The sequence below is a fragment of the Gymnoscopelus braueri genome (genome assembly GCF_963280865.1).
Source record: "Gymnoscopelus braueri genome assembly, chromosome: 15".
NCBI lineage: Eukaryota > Metazoa > Chordata > Actinopteri > Myctophiformes > Myctophidae > Gymnoscopelus > Gymnoscopelus braueri.
This window is the reverse complement of record NC_137620.1, coordinates 17091925-17110102: the sequence shown is the minus strand read 5'-3', so window position 1 is coordinate 17110102 and position 18178 is coordinate 17091925. Positions and strand designations below refer to the sequence as shown.

The 18178-nt window shown below is 42.6% G+C and overlaps 1 protein-coding gene across 8 annotated transcripts in view; it reads left to right on the top strand.

Annotated features, from left to right (window-relative positions):
- Positions 1-727: 727 nt before the first annotated feature.
- LOC308101972 (phosphatidylinositol-binding clathrin assembly protein) overlaps positions 728-18178 on the top strand; it is a 137394-nt gene continuing 119943 nt past the window's right edge. For all 8 annotated transcript variants that reach the window (XM_080451534.1, XM_080451532.1, XM_080451528.1 and 5 more), the window contains exon 1: positions 728-2245. In XM_080451534.1, the coding sequence (XP_080307660.1) occupies positions 2116-2245 (130 nt within the window). In that variant the 5' untranslated portion in view covers positions 728-2115. The remainder of the gene's footprint in view (positions 2246-18178) is intronic.

Sequence of the window (18178 nt, the reverse complement as noted above, 5' to 3'; positions counted from 1 at the left end):
TAGAATTATTGGTTCGATTTTGTATCCCCATAGAGTTATGAGCATGCGCACTAGTGTCCTTTTTGCGTTCTACGGCAGCCCGTGTGTCAAGGATTGAACGCGAGATATTTATTAAATACACTCGAGATGCATATTTATATGTAAATGCATATGTATGTATGTATAATATGTTTACATATTTATATGTATAAATATAAATATCTGTCAGTATGTTTTGCGCGTGCATGTATTTCTCCCCGCCTGCAGTTCCAGCTTTGGCCACTGGGGTGGCAGCTTCAATGTTTCTCAGCAACTCTGGGGGCTTGGTGCCAAGCCTTGCCAAGTCACCTTCAGCCGACTCACGCCGTCCGAGTTTTGTCCCGATAGGGGCAGAATCGTAAATCATCCCCCCCCCCCCCCCATGTCTTGGTACCTCCAAGACATAATTTCTTTTTTTGACAGGGGGACCCGCAGCGGGGAAGCGCGGGCCGGGAGGTGAACTCGAAGAAAACGAGCCCTCCTTTTTTCAATCTGACCGGTTTTACAATCATTCAATCATACTGTAACATAATATATATATATCTCTCTGTAGTTTGTGTAAAGTTATGTGACATCCAGCGGTTGCCTGACAACCCGCTACTGGCCAATCCTGGCGCAGCCGACCGTCCGCCCCGTCCCTCCAGGCCATGGGATTTGAAGCCAGCAGCAGCAGGAGAGCCAGCCATCCAGTCAGACAGCCAGCCAGTCTGCAGCCAGCCCAGCGGAGCGGACCGAGCAGAGAGAGAGAACGAAAGCCCCACTTTCTTCTTCCACACAGACAGCCGGGGGAGGACAGACTGCTGCTGCTGGACGGTGTGTCGCTAAAAGAAAGAACAAACCGATAATGTCGAGGCGGCCGCCGAACGGCAACACTTAAAACTTGACACCAACGGGGGCCGTGGAAGAGAAGAGAAGAGAAGAGAAGGACCAAGCCGAATAAGACTGTCATTTGGACTTTTATAACCAGCGGGTTCGGAGGTTTCTTTTTTAATTCAAGGCACTTCTTGAAGCTAGCTTCACACGGCTAGCCTCCGCCGCTAGCTCCTCCAGAGAGAGGCTATAACCCAGCCACCGGCTCTCTGTCGCCTCTCTCCCCCGGAGAAGCAGCAGCTGTCAGCTGGCTGCCCACCACCAGCCACCAGCCGCCGACATAATCTCCTCTCTGGTTGACTTTCTTTTTGTTGGTGTGTTCTTACACAACGTGTAAGAACACATGGAGGTTTTTAGCACACATTTCTAAACTAAAGCTTTGCTGTTAGTCAAAGAAAGCCCAAGCCCAAGTTGACGTGGAGGAGGAACTCTTGGTGGATTTTTTTTTTCTCCCCTCCTGTTCCTGTGTGATTGTTTTAACTGGTCTCGGGGTTGTTGCTACAAAAAAAAGGACTGTGATTTTTTTTTGTTTTCTTAATCCGGGTGGATTTACATTTTTGTTTTGTGTTGTTATCTCGTCAAAGGCTAATCCAAGAGAGTTAAAAGTAATAACAACCCAGGTTCAGGTTAGCTATGTTTATTTGTGGCCAGAAAGTGAATTCCAGTGTTTACAGCGAATCACACCGCCGTGTTGGGACTCTTTCCTGGTTCGACGGAAACATTAGCTAACACAAACTAGAGGCTTTAGATTAGTCGTGTTGTGTAGTGTGTGTGCGCGTGTGCGTGCGTGTGTATGTGTGTGTGTGAGTGAGAGAGAGTGAGTGAGTGGTGTTAATGTGTGTTTAGATGTGTGTGGTTGTTTACTAGAATAGATGACGAGATATAGTTGTTAAGGGATAATAACAAAGTCCGAACCAGAACCACCAATTAGCCGTTTAATTGCTGGTTTTCTTTCACTGTTGTGTCCTGGCTTTACATCCAAGAGAGGTTTGACTTTTGACCTTCCTGGCTGCCACCTGTGTGACCTGATCAAAAACACAGAATCAAGAGGGGTTTCAGACGTTAACCCCCCCCCCCCCCCACCCTCACCTCACCACCTCCCTCCTCCACTTGACAGTGAAGTCACGTCTGTCCAATCCGACCCCCCCAGGGACGAGATCCATTGATCGGGGATCATCATTATTGAGCTATTTTAGCTGAGAGAGGCGAGGAAAGAGACAAGAGAGGATGTCGGGCCAGTCCATCACAGATCGGTTCGCGGCTGCTCAGCACAGCATGACCGGGTCAGCCATCAGCAAGGCCTGCTGCAAGGCAACCACACATGAAGTCAGCGGACCCAAAAAGAAGCATCTCGATTGTGAGTATCAATCATGAGTTACAGTATGTGAGTGAGCTGCTGTGTAAGCCCACTGAAGCCCCAGTTATACTTATGGTGCCAGTGTCGTGCTCAGTAAATAGCAGATCTGCAAGTTCACAACGCGTCACGAATGTGACGCGTTGTGAGCTTGTAGATCTGCTATTTACTGCATGGCGTGCAACACCAGTGTGCAACTAAAGTATAAATCAGGCTACTTTTTCCAAGTAGACAGACCGGTCCTATCCTATCTCAGCACACATTCCTTCACAGTGGATTCCAGTGAATCCGTCTCTCTGAAGGCATGGCATTCAAGGTAATGTGCGGGCAGGGCTGATCTATTCTGGACTCTATAGATTGTGCATTGATTTTGTGTAGAGGCTAGACTAGACAGTAATGGTCCGGCCTGCCCTATGATAATGTGAACACACCGGCATTTTAAGAATTGATGAGGAAAATAAAGCCTCCAGCGATGGAGAAAGTGATGGCCTGTATTACTCTCATCATCATCATCATCATCATCATCATCATCATCATCATATTGCAGCCTGGCCATAGGTTATCCTAGAGCAGTGGTTCTCAAACCTCTTCATGTCAAGAACCCCCAAATTGATATGTATTTGGCCGCAGACACCCATCTGAAAATGTTTTGCCAGGGATCCCCAGAAGAGAAGATTTATGTGAAAGAAAACTAAAAACAAAGTAACACGCTGTAAGCTTGTACATCTGCTATTTTTGAATAGCCAACGTGGTTAAAATGATTGTGATGCTATTTTAACTACTTTTGTTGGGGACCCCCTGGAACCCCCCTCAAGGACCCCTGGGGGTCCCCTGACCCCACTTTGAGAACCACTGTCCTAGACAGACCCACCACCACCCTCTTCTCCGCTCTCACACTTGACTCTTTAATGCTCTTGCTGGAGATCACAGACATAACGCCAGGGCAATGTGGTTCTCGTATAGTCCTCGGTGTTGGTGATCAAGGAGCTGAAACGTGCTGTGTCGCTGTGTGTAACTATTAATAAGTCACTCTTTGTTAGAGTTGCGGCGAAATGCCTCAATTGTAATTATAAACATGCCCAGGAAGGACGGGCTGTTCTCAATCTGCTGCTGAGAAGCGACTAGAGACAGAGCTCTGTATTTTTTTAGGGGGTAAAATTGTGTATTTTTTGTATTACAAAATATCAGTGACATAGATTTCCTAGAAGTCCAAAAATATGGCCTGCATGGAAACCTTGAAAAAAAGCATCCGTGTGTGCGTGTGTGTGTGTGTGTGGTGTGTGTGTAAGCGATTACCAAACCGGTTGTTTTGAGGAAGAACCGCACGTTTTGGTTCACTAAACAATCTGGGTTAGGTGAAAGGTTTTTACAACAAATGCGTCATCCATGCATGAGTGGTTAAATCACTTGAAAACAAGGCAAGTGCACCAACACCGAGGCCTAAGGTTCTCTCACGATGACGTGCGCCCAGAGCAAGCTGCCAGCAGGTGAGCTGAGTGCCTGCGCTGAGGGAGCCGGTGGCCTTTGTGTCACAAAGAAGAGCGAGTCGCCGCAGCCGTCTGAGTGAGATGACGAGGTGCAGTGGAGAGGACGAGGACGGGGATTGGTTATTATCAGATTGAACCAAAACAAGTGCTCCCTCTCCACGCGCCATGAGTGCTCCCTCTTGTGTGTCTCAGCCAAATCACAGCGATATGGGGGTGTTATTTTCTTTTTAAGACAACTGGTTTGGAAAGCGCATGCACACACACACTCGAGCGTTGTCTCGGGAGGAGTGTGAATGTGCCAGAATGGAGTGCACTGTGCATATGATAGCATCCTCATTCCTGTCATGCCTGGAGACAGTGTAGGCAGTGAGATCTCATATGATGACATAAGCGGTACCTTGGCTACTTGGTTTCTTTGTGTGTGTGTGTGTGTCTGAAGTTGCCTGCATCACATCCGTTATTTGTCCCCAAGTCTTTCACACACAAAGGTGACTGGAGCCTGAAACATACACGAACATTCGTGTTTTTGTCACAGTTCCTTTGTGAACTTGGCCAGGGCCTTTGCTGGTTGCCATTAAGCTGTGCCTCGCTTAATCATTGCAGACTATTGATTTTCTCCTTTCCCTTTTGTGAGTGCAAGGGCCACAAAGGATGGGGAACCCACGTGCCGCGTGTGAGGGTCATATCAAATGAAGCCTGTACCTGGCTGTTGGAGGGTAGGCGGGGGGGGGGGGGCGGGGGGATGGGGGGGATTGGATCTGTGACCTTCTGAGTGCGTGACCGTCTGTTTAATGACCAAGCCCACCCGGCAGCTGCCAACCTGTTTCCTGGTATTTAACTGTTGGGAGGCAAAAGGCTCTTTGAAGGCTGCAGGTTTCATTGTCCCTGTTGATATGGTGACAAAGATAAGGCTGTTTGGAGAGCAGTTATTCAGACAGTCAGACAGTCCAGTCATTCTTCCCAGCCAGTCTGGTAGTCAGACAGACAGACAGACAGACAGCGGAAAAAGTACTCACATTTTTTACGTAAGTGAAAGTATCAATACCGCAATATAGAAATACTCTTTTGCACGTAAAAGTCCGGAATTAAAAATGTACTTGAGTAAAATACAGAAGTATTGGCATAAACATTTTGCGACGCATTGTGAGCTTGTAGATCACCTATTTTCAAATGGCCGAAATGTATATAGGGCTGAAGTGGGTAATGTATGTTTTGTAATAATAATCAAAATCTACAAAGTAACTGATTAACTGAAGTTTTCAAATAATTGTAGTGGAGTAAAAGTACAACATTTGCCTCTGAGATATGTAGTAGAAGTAAAAGCACTGGAAATTGGAAATACTAAAGTGAAGTACAAATACCTCAACATTTTACTTAAGTACAGTACTTGAGTACATGTACTTAGTTACTTTCCACCACTGTCAGTCAGTCCAGTCAGATACCTTGACCTTTTAGTCAATCAAACATCATTGAAATGATGTAATGATGAGGATAGTAGCCAGTCCGGTTGCCATTCTAAGTGCTTTGCTCTGCTTGAATAGAGACACGTGTGTCACCCACCCTTCTTGGATTTCATTGGTGACACACATTTTGCCTCAGACAGCTGGGGGGCTTTCTGAATGCGAGTTGGGAAAACAATGGGATATATTTGCATCTAGAAGTAGCCAAATAACCCAAATAATGTTTATAACAGCCCACTGAAGCCACGTAGAGTTCAGCAGCTGTTAGCATAGTGGTACGCGGGGAATGTAAATACATTTTGTTATGACATGCCTTTTGTAAATGCCGTTTTAAAATGTTTGGACATCTTTTTTATGATAGATGGTGGCCAGGGAATAACGTTACGACTTATTAGTATACTGTTGTGATTGGCAGGTTGCCTGCAGGTTCCTGAAAAAAGTTTAAAAAACGGATACGTTCTGTCATAGAGGTCTTAAAATAATCTTAAATTCAATCTCCGATGTCTTGAAAACATCCTCTTTTTTTTTTTAAATGCACTGATGCAGAGAAATCCACCAGGTCACACAGCCTTGCATCCTCTCTCGTCTGCCATTCATGATGTTTATTCTACTGGCAAAATTGGTCTTAACCTATATTTCACTCTAGCCACTATGAAATGGATAATAAAGTGGTCTTAAAATGTCTTACTGTAATTTAGATAATCCAATATTGCTAGGAAATTATTTGCTAGGAAAATAATATAATTGACATTTGACCCTGTGGTTTTAGTAGGGCTGTCACGATTATGCAATTTAATTTGACTTGACAATTAATTGTCACTCAAATAATTGCGATTAACGATTGAATTGTTTCTGTTATTATTGGAAGATTCTGAACAAAAATTACATTTCAATTTGGCTTTTAGCCTTCGTAAACAGAAGTTACGCAAAACTAATATTGCTATTATCTCAAATAATTGTGATTACGATTATTACCGTATATAATAATTGTGACAAAGACAAACCTACACTTTAGGTGTCGTAAGAGCAGTGGTTCTCAAACCTTTTCATGTGAAGGGCCCCCAAAATGATACATATTTGGCTGCGGACCCCCATGTCATATTTTGTGACAGTGACCCCCAGAAGCAAAGATTTGAGTTAAACAGGTTTGCTTTGTATATATCTATATAATATATATATATATATGTGTATATATATATATATATATACACATATATATATATATATATATATATATATATATATATATATATATACACATATATTATTATTTTTCCAAAGATTTTCACAAATATTTATGAATATTCGAAAATAGCAGATATACAGTACAAGCTCATAGCCGCGCTATGAGCTGTAGATCTGCTATTTCTGAATAGCCAAAGTATAAAATAATGGTTAAAGTAGTTCAAATGATTGTGACGCAGTCGCTATATTAACTAATTTTGCTGGGGACACCCTGGTACCCCTCCAAGGACCCCTGGGGGTCCCCGCACCCCACTTTGAGAACCACTGTCTTGGCAGTGGATGTATTTGAACCTGGCCTCATTGGAGGAGGGCCAGGGTAAGCAAGCAGCAGCCTCTCTGAGAGAGCGAGAGAGAGAGAGAGAGAGAGGGGCTGCTCCTGTTTGTGTCGGCGCTGGCGCCTTGACATTCACGCACGGCTGGAGAAAGTAAATTACATTTTTTAAAGCCATTTAGTCTCATGATTGGGACTGTCCACCTCGATTACTCCTGGCTTGTGACACGCGGACAAAGAATGATGACTTCTCCTCTGCCTTTGGATTGAAGCAGCTCCACCAACATCATGCGCAGGGGGTGGGGGGAGGGGGGGTTCAGTGAGGAAGAAGTACTCGATACCCTATAGTAGGAATCTGTCTGTTTACAAGTACAAGTTCGGTATTCAAAATTTACTTGAGTAAAAGTGCAAAAGTATTGGCATCAAAATGTACCAAAAGTACTCGATTATGCAGAAACGTCCCATTTCACAAGTTTTAATCAAATGTATTAAAAATCCTTTGAAAATAGCGGATTTACAAGCTCACGTCATCATCTGTTTTTACGTCCGGAGACTCCTGTACCAGGACAGGCTTCAGACACGCCTCCTGCAGGAGACTTGGCTCAGATTTAAAGCGACGCGTTGTGAGCTTGTAGATCGTCGTTTTTCAAATTGCCAAAGTACCCAGGTCTGAAGTGGTTTTGTAATAATAATCAAAATCTACGAAGTAACTAGTAACTAATGTATTCAAATAACAATAGTGGAGTAAAGGTGCAATATATGTGTTTGAGATGTAGTGGAGTAGAAGTAAGAGTATTGGAAATACTCCAGTAGCCTAGTAAGTAAAAATACCTAAAAATTGTACTTAAGTACAGTACATGAGTACATGTACTTAGTTACTTTAAATGGTGGTTTGCAATGAGTTTGTGTGTGTGTATATGACATGTTTGTGAGGTTATAATGGGAGTTTGACATGTTTGATGGCCTGTCAGAGAGCTGGCTGACCTTTGGTCATAGACCTAAGGAGAGAGAGAGAGAGAGAGAGAGAGAGAGTAAGTTCTAGTGTGCCCATGCCTATGTGCACACGCTTTCATCCATGTATGTGTGGGTATTTTGTAATAACCACATTAATGTTATACAGCAGTTATGTGATGGACATCGTGGAGTTGAGCTCATTATGTCCTAATTCATTATTTAATTAAACAATAATAATAATAATTATTATTATTATACTATTATAGCTTTCATGTGTCACATGGAAATGTGAATTCACGTGGCGGGGATGGTTTACCAGGCTACTATTATACTATTGGCGAAATTGTGAAATTGTGAAATTATTTCGTATAATCTTTTTTTGGGGGGGACTGGTGAAAGTTGTAGGACTCTAGGAGTGCATAATGGTGTGAGATATGAAATGATGAGTGTGTGTGATGGGGATGGAGAGAGGGTGCACTAACTGTAAACTGCCGAACCGCTGGGACACATTAACGTTTTAATGCTTTTTAACTGCAGTAATAAAAATCTGTACCGTCAGTGTCAGAGCCCTAGTTTTGCACTCAGTCGCTCAGCTTGCATCTTGTCAAGGTGAGAAGTGCGGTATTGTGTTTGTGTACACACACACACACACACACACACACACACACACACACACACACACACACACACACACACACACACACACACACACACACACACACACACACACACACACACACACACACACACACACACACACTTACCGCCGTACCCCAACTGCATTGTGCCGAGGGCACTGTGATTGCTTCACTGTCTTTCAAGCTGCTATGGAGAAGTTATGACATTAACCCATTAAGGCCTGAGGCCGATTCTACAAAATTGTCTTGTAAATCCAGTTCTAAAACTTTTTTTTTATTTTTTACTTATGTTGCTATATCAGTGGTTCTTAAACTTTTTCATGTCAAGGACCCCCAAAAATGGTATTTGGCCGCGGACCCCCATCTCAAAATATTTTGTTCCAGGGACCCCCAGAAGCAAAGATTTGAGTTACAAAATGTTCGCTTTAAAAATATATTTATTGAAAGATTTGCACACATTTTCACGATAAAAAAAAAAAAGCAGATAGCTTGTATATCTGCTATTTTTGAATAGCCCAAATAAATCTTAAAGTGACACACAGATGCGTTCCCGGTCGTAACGGGTTAAATCACCCCCCCATGTCTACTTTACCCCAACGCCTGTACTTTTCAGTGTTGTCATGGCAGCAACAGCCAGCCACAAGCCAGCTGGCTTGTGTCAAACCGAGTTCAGTTGGCAGAGGGAAACGGGAAGGAGAAATCAGCTGGAGGGCTAGAGCACAGCAATCAGTGTCAGAAATATAACTACGCGACGAAATGAACGTTGAAAATCTCTTAATTACCCTCTCGCCTCACCTTTCCCCAAACCTAACTAACAAACCACCCTACAGTACTCAGGGGTGAAATCCTAAGTGTGCTTATAATCGCTTTCAACCTGGCGTCCCCGGTTTTGGGCATGTCATTATAGGCAAATATTTTCTAAATGTTTTTTATTAAAATTTTAATTTACTTCTTTAATTTTTCTTCTTTCTAGTGAAAACAACCAAATCTACGAGCTTGTAGATTGGCTGTTTTCGTACAACATTCATTCATTCATTTGTTTATTTGGACAGGACAATGCATATTAATGAACGTCAAGACGTAAATACACCGGATTTAGCAAAGATGCTAGTTTTCATCCGCAGTCCTCACAAAGAAACAGACATACAACCAGAGGGATACATTTGCAGGAATACATAACATTACATTGGGAAACATTACATTGGGAGACAGTGAATACATTGGGGACATTATAGACAGACAAACATTGAATACAAAGGGCTTACATGTGGTTTAACCCATTAAGGCCTGAAGCCGATTCTACAAATGTCTTCTAAATCCTCAACAGTTTTTTGAGAAAAAAAAACCTATGTTGCTATATCAGTAATTCTTATACTCTTTCATGTCAAGGACCCCCCGAAATGATATGTATTTGGCCGCGGACCCCCATCTCAAAACATTTTGTTCCAGGGACCCCCCAGAAGCAAAGATTTGAGTTACAAATGTTCGCTTTTCGAAATATATATATTCAAAGATTTGCACAAATTTTCACGATTTTTCAAAACAAGCTTGTAGTGCGGCACCAAGTGCCGCGCTACGAGCTTGTAGATCTGGTATTTTTGAATAGCCCAAAGAAATCTAAAATGACACAGGCGCGTTCCCGGACTTGATGGGTTAATTTGACTCTTGAGAGTGAGAGAGTCCAAATGAATGAACACTCCAGCCAGCAATCCATACGTATTGAGCTAAGATGTGTATAGTGAGAGTCAGGTTATTGTCCTGCTCTCTCCCGTCGCATTGAATGGGTGCTGGACTCCTGCTGTTCCTGTGTGTCAGTCTGTCAGAGTGTATTGATGTCCCTATGTGTGTGTGTGAGCGTTGATTTGGTCCATCACCACCTAGATATATCCTCCTGTACAGCTCCTGTATTGTACCGTGAATAAAGGAAGTCTGACTCAGACCTTTTAAGGACACTGTGTGAGAGAGAGAGAGGAGTAGACTGATTGATTGATTGATCGACGGTCGAGTGCAGGAGGATCGGCTGGTTTCATTGGTTGATCGATTGACAAACCATGAGTAGAGCGTGGTGGCCTAATCTTGGCTAGAGAGTGGAAAGCAAAAGCACATTATTGAGGAAAAGTGCCCTTTCGTTTATCTCTATCATTTTCACTGTGTGGCTCTGGAAGAGGCTATAGCTGTCTATAAGACGGTAGGTCGGTCGGTCTGTCTGTCGGTCTGTGGTCCAGAATTAATCTCACAAACCGCTAGACCAATCAGCTCCAAATCCTTTTTGCACACTGCCAGTTGGCTAACTTAGTACTAACTAATAATATTCTATGATTTTTCAAATGTGAGTGGCTGACACTGCCGGTTATAGACAATGTTCCTTTCTGGCACTGAATGAGTTAATCTGTTTAGCCGCGACAAAACAAGGCCAGGTCAATTCTCTGTAGTGCTATGATGCACTTGTGTCAGTGAGTTTGAGGTAGCCACGCACAAGGTGCCACCTCAGCATTATTATTATTTCACATCACATGTGAACATCCTGTTATCAGGACACATTTAAATACTTAATCATCCCTCTTGTCTGTCCACATCTCTCGGAAAGTGCTGTTGTGAGTCATCACTTGTAGTTAGCCTCTCTACGTTCATAGTCCAGTCCTCTCAGAATGACTCCTACTAGCAATAATAACTATTTATATATCGCTTAAAAAAATAAACATGACATCAAGGTGCTGTTAGTCCATTCAAACCAGGGAAGCATCGGTGTAACCACTTTATCCATAATTTATACTTTGGCTATTCAAAAATAGCAGATATACATGCTCATAGGGCGGCACCGAGTGCCGCGCTATGAACATGTAGATCTGCTATTTTAAAAAGAAATCTTGAACATTTGTGCAAATATTTGAATATATATATTCTTTTAAAGGGGAGATTTTTGACTCAAATCTTTGCTTCTGGGGGTCCCTATTACAAAGTATTTTGAGATGGGGGTCCGTGGCCAAATACAACATACGTTTGCTTTCCATTTAGACCTAAATCTAATAGTTAACACCCAGGAATAGGTTGTTGTTGTTTTACTGTGGTGACAGTTGTTGGCTTTGTGCAAAATTCTGTTTTTTTGCCGCTCCTACTCTTCTAGCTTTTAAGAATTTGCAAAAGGACGTTCAAATGGCGGTGGCTTGCCCACCGAACTGGATGACCAGACTTCCTACTTACAGCCACAACTTACCTAACCACTGTTTGGCCAGTGGCCACTGGCCAGGAGCTGAAGGGCATTTTTCCCACCCTCTCTTTAGCCTGCTTTAGGGTCGTTTAAAGTCGGACCCGTGTTTCCATTTTTAACTCGGTCCGTCTGTCTGCAGCCTGAAGGCAGGGCAGTTTATTTTGGCTGTGGTCGTCGATGAGGGCCATGTTCAGGCATTTTCTTCAGTCCGTTTCTGCGAAACGCGGCAGTGCACACAAACGGCCCTAAATGTGGGCCGAGTCCTAGCAAAACATTGAAAAGTAGGCTTCGCTTGCATGACAAATTAATGTGGTGTGCTTAGGGATGCCATAGACATTCAGAATTTCCGAATATTCAGGGCTTGTGTTATTTTCAGGTTCATTTACAACAAGATACAACAAGGCCAATACTACTACTTTACAATACCAGCTCAGTGGCCTTGTGGTTAGAGTGTCCGCCCTGAGACTGGGAGGTCGGGGTTTGTCATACCAAAGACTATTAAAATGGGATACAATGCTTGGCACTCAGCATCAAGGGGTAAGTCCCTGCGACATACTAGCGTCATATCCAGGGGGTGTACTTGTTCATCAAGCTGCCTCACGCTACAGAAACAGGAGATAGGCTCCTGACCTATGGGCCACATGGCTCGGTAAGGCTCACTACCTCTGTACAATAAATGGCCATTGATTTATTGTTCACAATAAATCAATGGCTGTTTGATATTAAATTAAAACTTTTAACCCATTCAATCCGGGAACGCATACTGTGTCATTTTTGATTTTTTTTTATAGCTATAACCATTATTTGATACTTTGGGCTATTAAAAAATAGCAGATCTATAAGCTCATAGCGCAGCACCGAGTGCCGCGCTATAAGCTTGTAGATCTGCTATTTCGTTTGAATTTTTTTTTAAATGTGTGCAAATATTTGAATACAACAGAAACTGTTAGGGTTTGTATTTGTCCGCAGACCCCCCCCCCATCTCAAAATATTTTGTTCCAGGGACCCCCTGCAGAAGCAAAGATTTGAGTTAAAAATGCATATATATATATATATTCAAAGATTTGCACTAATCTTTGAAACTTCTTTTTCAGAAATAGCAGATCTACAAGCTCATGCCTCGCTATGAGCTTGTAGATCTGCTATTTTTGAATAGCCAAATAAATCTAAAATGACACTGATGCGTTCCTGGCTTGAATGGGGTAACTTAGTGTAGAGGAGGTTCCTGCAGGCGGTGCTTCTCTCTCACACAGACACCGGTGGAGAGACACCATGCTGCAGCTCCCGCCTATCGTCCCTCGTCAAGCCTAACTGGCAAGATCCGCCGCCTCAGCCAAAAGTACACCGTGCATATGTCACTGATCAGATCACATGACCTCAATCAATTATCCAGTTCTAGGAAACATAGAGGAGGGGGGGGGACTTTTTTCTTATTTCCACACAACAATTCTAAGGTGTATTAAAGACATAGTTCAATGTTGAAAATGAGTGGCATTCATCTTTTAGTAATATTATGTCACAATGACTTGCTGTGAGTATATACAAAAATCTAAAGACGTTTGTCTTTTTCCCCCTGGGGTGGGGTGGGCTGCCAGAATAGCAGAATAACTCAAATTGGATTTTTATCAGTTTTTGTTGTCCCTTAGTGTGTAGGTCTCCTCATACACCACTTTTAAGTGACACTCCCTCGCTCTGGGTTTGTGTTTGTGTGTGTGTATCTCTCTTTACCAATGAGAAATAGAGAGAGAGACTGGGTAAAAAAAAAACAGACAGGGGATATAACAAGAGGGTGTGGATGACAGGATGACAGTCGGAGAGGGAGGTAGAGAGAGGTAGAAACAATTGTTTATTAGCCGTTAGTGGGGGTGTGTGTGAATCTCTTTTTCACCTCCAGTGAAGCCCTGCCCACTTAAAACTTTATGACACCTTTTTAACAAACAAGGTTCACTTTCAGGTCACCTTGACTAGCTTCCTAGTGTGTGCCACCTTTTGTGTCAGAGACTCCGGTGAGTCATGCATGTGAGAAATCAATTAAAAATAGAGGCGTCGTTTCATGACTTTCATGTAAGGGTAGAAAAAGCATTAGAGATGCACCGATCCGATACCAGTCATTGGAATCGGGGTCCGTTATGTCCTTAAAGACTTAAGTAGGACATATGTGACGGTGACCAACTATGACATCCCATTCAGAGTCATGATATGTGACATGCTGTTGGTTATAGGGCTGTGCAAAAACATCTATACAGCTAAGTATCACTATATTATTTTACAATATTGTTTTTCCCCACAACTATTATTGACCATTCCGTGCCTTGTATCCATTCCAGTATCTAGTAGAGATGCCATAAACTGCTAAAAACGTAGCCTATATTTTGGTTGTAAATGAACCATTAAAAAAAGACTGCACTATATGTGATGATAATACTTACATACGTACATACGTACATACAAACATATACTGTATGTACGCATTCATACTGTTTCAGTTTCTTTTTTATAACACAGGCTAGGAAGGTCGGACGGCGACAAACTAGATATAAAGTTCACTTTGAGCTGCATCCAACTGCCATTTCCGTCTGCCTTACCGTTCGGCCTCTAGGGGCAGTTGAAATAAAAATTTTGGGGGTACATTTTTGTTTCTTTTTTCACGGAACCCGAGGCTCGGCCCGACTAATTAGCATACATTTTCGGCCCAAAAACGTCGGGTAGGGTTCGGGTAGAATTTGAGAACTCTATATTGCATGTATTCAGTATATGAATCCTATCATGACCACTGTAGCGTGATACATACTGTATGTAATAATAATAATGTATATTGTGAGGTCCTTTGTCAATACCCAGCCCTATAGTATGTGCAATTTAATGTCTGAAAGGAAGTTGTATGACATAATGTAGTCACGGTACATGTATCTCTACTTCATATGCAAAGGTATGGACTGGAGAAGGGACTTTGTGTCCTAGCTTTGAACATATAAATATTATATTTTATTATACATCATTAATAACTTTACTATTTCCACAAGGATGCCCCCAAGCAGCACGTTATGTAGATTATGTCTGCATAAAAATCATGCGCCTGTGTAGATATAACCCATTAAATGCCTTCTAAATCAGTAGTTCTCGAACCTTTTTGTGCGAAGGGCCCCCAAATCGAGATATATTTGGCCGCGGACCCCCCCCTCTGAAAATGTTTTGTGCCAGGGACCCCCCAGAAGAGAAGATTTGTGTTAAGAAATTCAAAATGATTCAACATAATATTTTCAAAGAAAATTTGAAAACTTCTTTTCTGAAAAACTAATGTTGCTATACATGTAGCTAATGTTGCTATATAGCTAAATCTAAAATGACACAGATGTTTTCCCGGTTGTAATGGGTTAAAACTTAAAAGGCTGCAATGCCAGGTTGGTTCTCTGGTGTTGGACGATACTCAAAGTTATGTATTGGACTGAGAAAGTGGTATTTGGTGCATCCCTAAATAACTTGGCTACCATGGTCTGATACACACCCCCACACACACACACAGGCACACACACACACACACACACACATGCTCACACCCAAAAACCCTCCCAAACACACATGCACGTTAACACACACACACACACGCGCGCACACACGCACTCTATATATATATATATCTTTATTTCTATCTGTCTCCTTCACATGCACACATGCACGCACGCACACACACATGCACAGAGACACACTCACGCGCTCACACACACACACACACACACACACACACACACACACACACACACACACACACACACACACACACACACACACACACACGCTCTATATATATACCTTTATTTCTGTCTTGCTTTTTGTCTCTATATCCTTCTCACACACGTGCGTGTGCGTGTGCACACACACACACACACACACACACACACACACACACACACACACACACACACACACACACACACACACACACACACACTTTCCTAGTGTGCCTATCTGTGCTATGCAGACAGGGAGGGGCGTTTCCAGTCGGTGGTGTTTGGATAGCAGTAGTCTAACCTGGAACCACTTAACACACACACCCAGTTACTGGAGAGTGCATTCCACCCCAGTATGCCTCCTTTATTTTATTGATTTTATTTTAACCTTTATTTAACCAGGATACCGTCCCGCTGGGATTAAAAGTCTCTTTTACGAGGGAAGTCCTGGCCAAGACCGGAGGCACCGCAAACAAGTTGTTGCAAACAGACACGAAACAAGAACAAGACAATATATTACCAGATTTAATGTTGCTGTGCTTTTGTTTTGATACAAATTTACCAGCATTTACGTAGCATAATACCCCTCGGCTTCAGCCTGCACCTTTTCGGTGCCATTATGTATTTGTAAACTCAACTGTAGCATCTATCCATGTTCTGTTAACCCATTAAAACCGGGAACGCATCTGTGTAACCAGTTTAACCATCATTTTATACTTAGGCTATTCAAAAATAGCAGATATACAAACTCATCCCGCTATGAGCTTGTAGATCTGCTATTTTTGAAAAAAAATCTGTGCATATTGTATATATATTTTTTAAGCGAACATTTTAAAAAGTTTGCTTCTCGGGTTCCCTGGCACAAAACATTTTCAGATGGGGGTCGGCGGCCAAATACATATCAATTTGGGGGTCCTTGACATGAAAAGGTTTGAGAACCACTGCTCTATGCACACTCACAGCAGCCATACTGGAAAGAAATTGGGCCTCTTCCTTACTTCCTTCACAGGACTTACCAATGATTCTATTCTAATGGAGGCTCTGTTCCATTCTGGTCAAACAGAGTCAAGCTGATATTGAGCATGTTGTTTTCACTGAAAACACTGCTACACCAGTGGGTCTCAAATTGGGGTCCAGGGACCCTCATGGTTCCTTGAGGGGGTTCCAAATGGCCCCTTAGGTACAGGTGTGTAACCCGGGTCCATTTGGTTCCAGTTGGTTCCAGTATAGGGGGGTGAAATTAAAAAGCTGCTGTGCATAGAGCCTATTGCCTTGTATATCAGCGCACTGTTTCTCAACCATTGGTCCACGGACAACTAGTGGTCCATGGCATAATTACTGGTGGTCCATAGGAAAATGTTTTCATATGTAAAAAATTACCTTACCTTACCTTTTATTAAATGTACCAAAAATATTTGTAAATTCAATTTTGTGGGTCCATCCAGTATGTTTAAGGCGTAGTGTGGGGAAAAAAAGCTTTAAATGAAATAATTTATTTTAAAGGCTTGATAATACTTAGTTGCATGGGGTGTTGTATAATAGCAGATCTACAAGCTCACTTTGCTTCAAGCTGCATCGCGATGTGACTTTGTAGATGTACTATATTCAGTGGGTGACACCAGTATGTTCATGTTAAATATTAATAGTTTAGCTGTTAGCCGGAACGGTAACGCACTCCCAGGGCTTTGGTGAGGTGCTGACCTTCGGGAAAAATCTTGCGGTGATTTATTTGATTGACGTTTCGGCCTTTTGACCTTCCTAGCGATCAACAAAATAGCCGAAACGTCAATCAAATAAATCACTGCATATACATGGAGCCAGAGTATGCAACTTTTTTCTTCCTTTTTAGAATATTAATACTTTAAAAAAAAAAGATATCTCTGTCGGGTGGAAACCTCATATGTCCAAAACGGTTTCATTTTTTTCAGGATTCAAATTCGAAAACGGCAAAAGTAGAATATCTACAAGCTCAAAACGTGTCGGGCATTAATTTACAAAAAAACAAAAAAAATGGTTCTATGAGCTTGTAGATCTGCTATTTTTTAATAGCCAAATAAATCTTAAGATGACGCAGATGCGTTCCCGGTCTTAATGGGTTATGGGAAACATTGTAAGCTGTATAGATCATATACAGTACCTGAGCATGGACGAAATGCATAATACTGTATAAACAAATCCCCATAATCCAACATAGATAAGACAAAATAAGTCTGCTTGAAAAGTAATACAGATTAACAGCAGCCAGTTGTACATACTGAAAATCAAAATAAGTCCAGAATCAACAATTTACTTACAGATGTGTTTGTTAGTCTGCTTGAACAGTAATACAGATATTATTTATATGACAGGAGTCGTCGCGAGCCGGACAGTTGCCTCTCGCGGGCCGCAAATGGCCCGCGGGCCGCCTATTGGGGAACCCTGCCCTACTTGATAAAACCTTTAGATTATATTGGAAGTTTTTTATATATATAGCTCATAATTTGAGCTTTCAGTTGTCTCACCGAGCACTTAAAAAGTAAAGGGAAACATCAATCATAATGCAATGGGTTTAGGAGTTGACCTTCTCAATGAGCTTTCCTGTCTGGCTGGGGCCGGGAGAACTGATAGGCGGGAACAAGACCTTTGGACAGACAGACAGACAGACAGACAGACAGGCATGGGGGGGGGGGCTATGCAGACGGGGAGAGAGAGAGAGACAGATGCCTATATAGAGGGGAGAGACGGGCGTGTGCTCAACCCACTTTCTGTTCAGATTCAGAATAGTGGTGAAAAGAGGACTGCAGACTGTCTGACGACGTCTATTTCAACTGGACCCCAAGGGGGAGTGTGTCTGTGTGTGTGTGTGTGCGCGCGCGTGCGTGCGCACGCGTGTTTGTGTGTGATGGAGAGGGAGGTAGGGAGGGACCCCAAGGGAAAGTGTGAGTGCGAGACAGAGTGAGTGTATC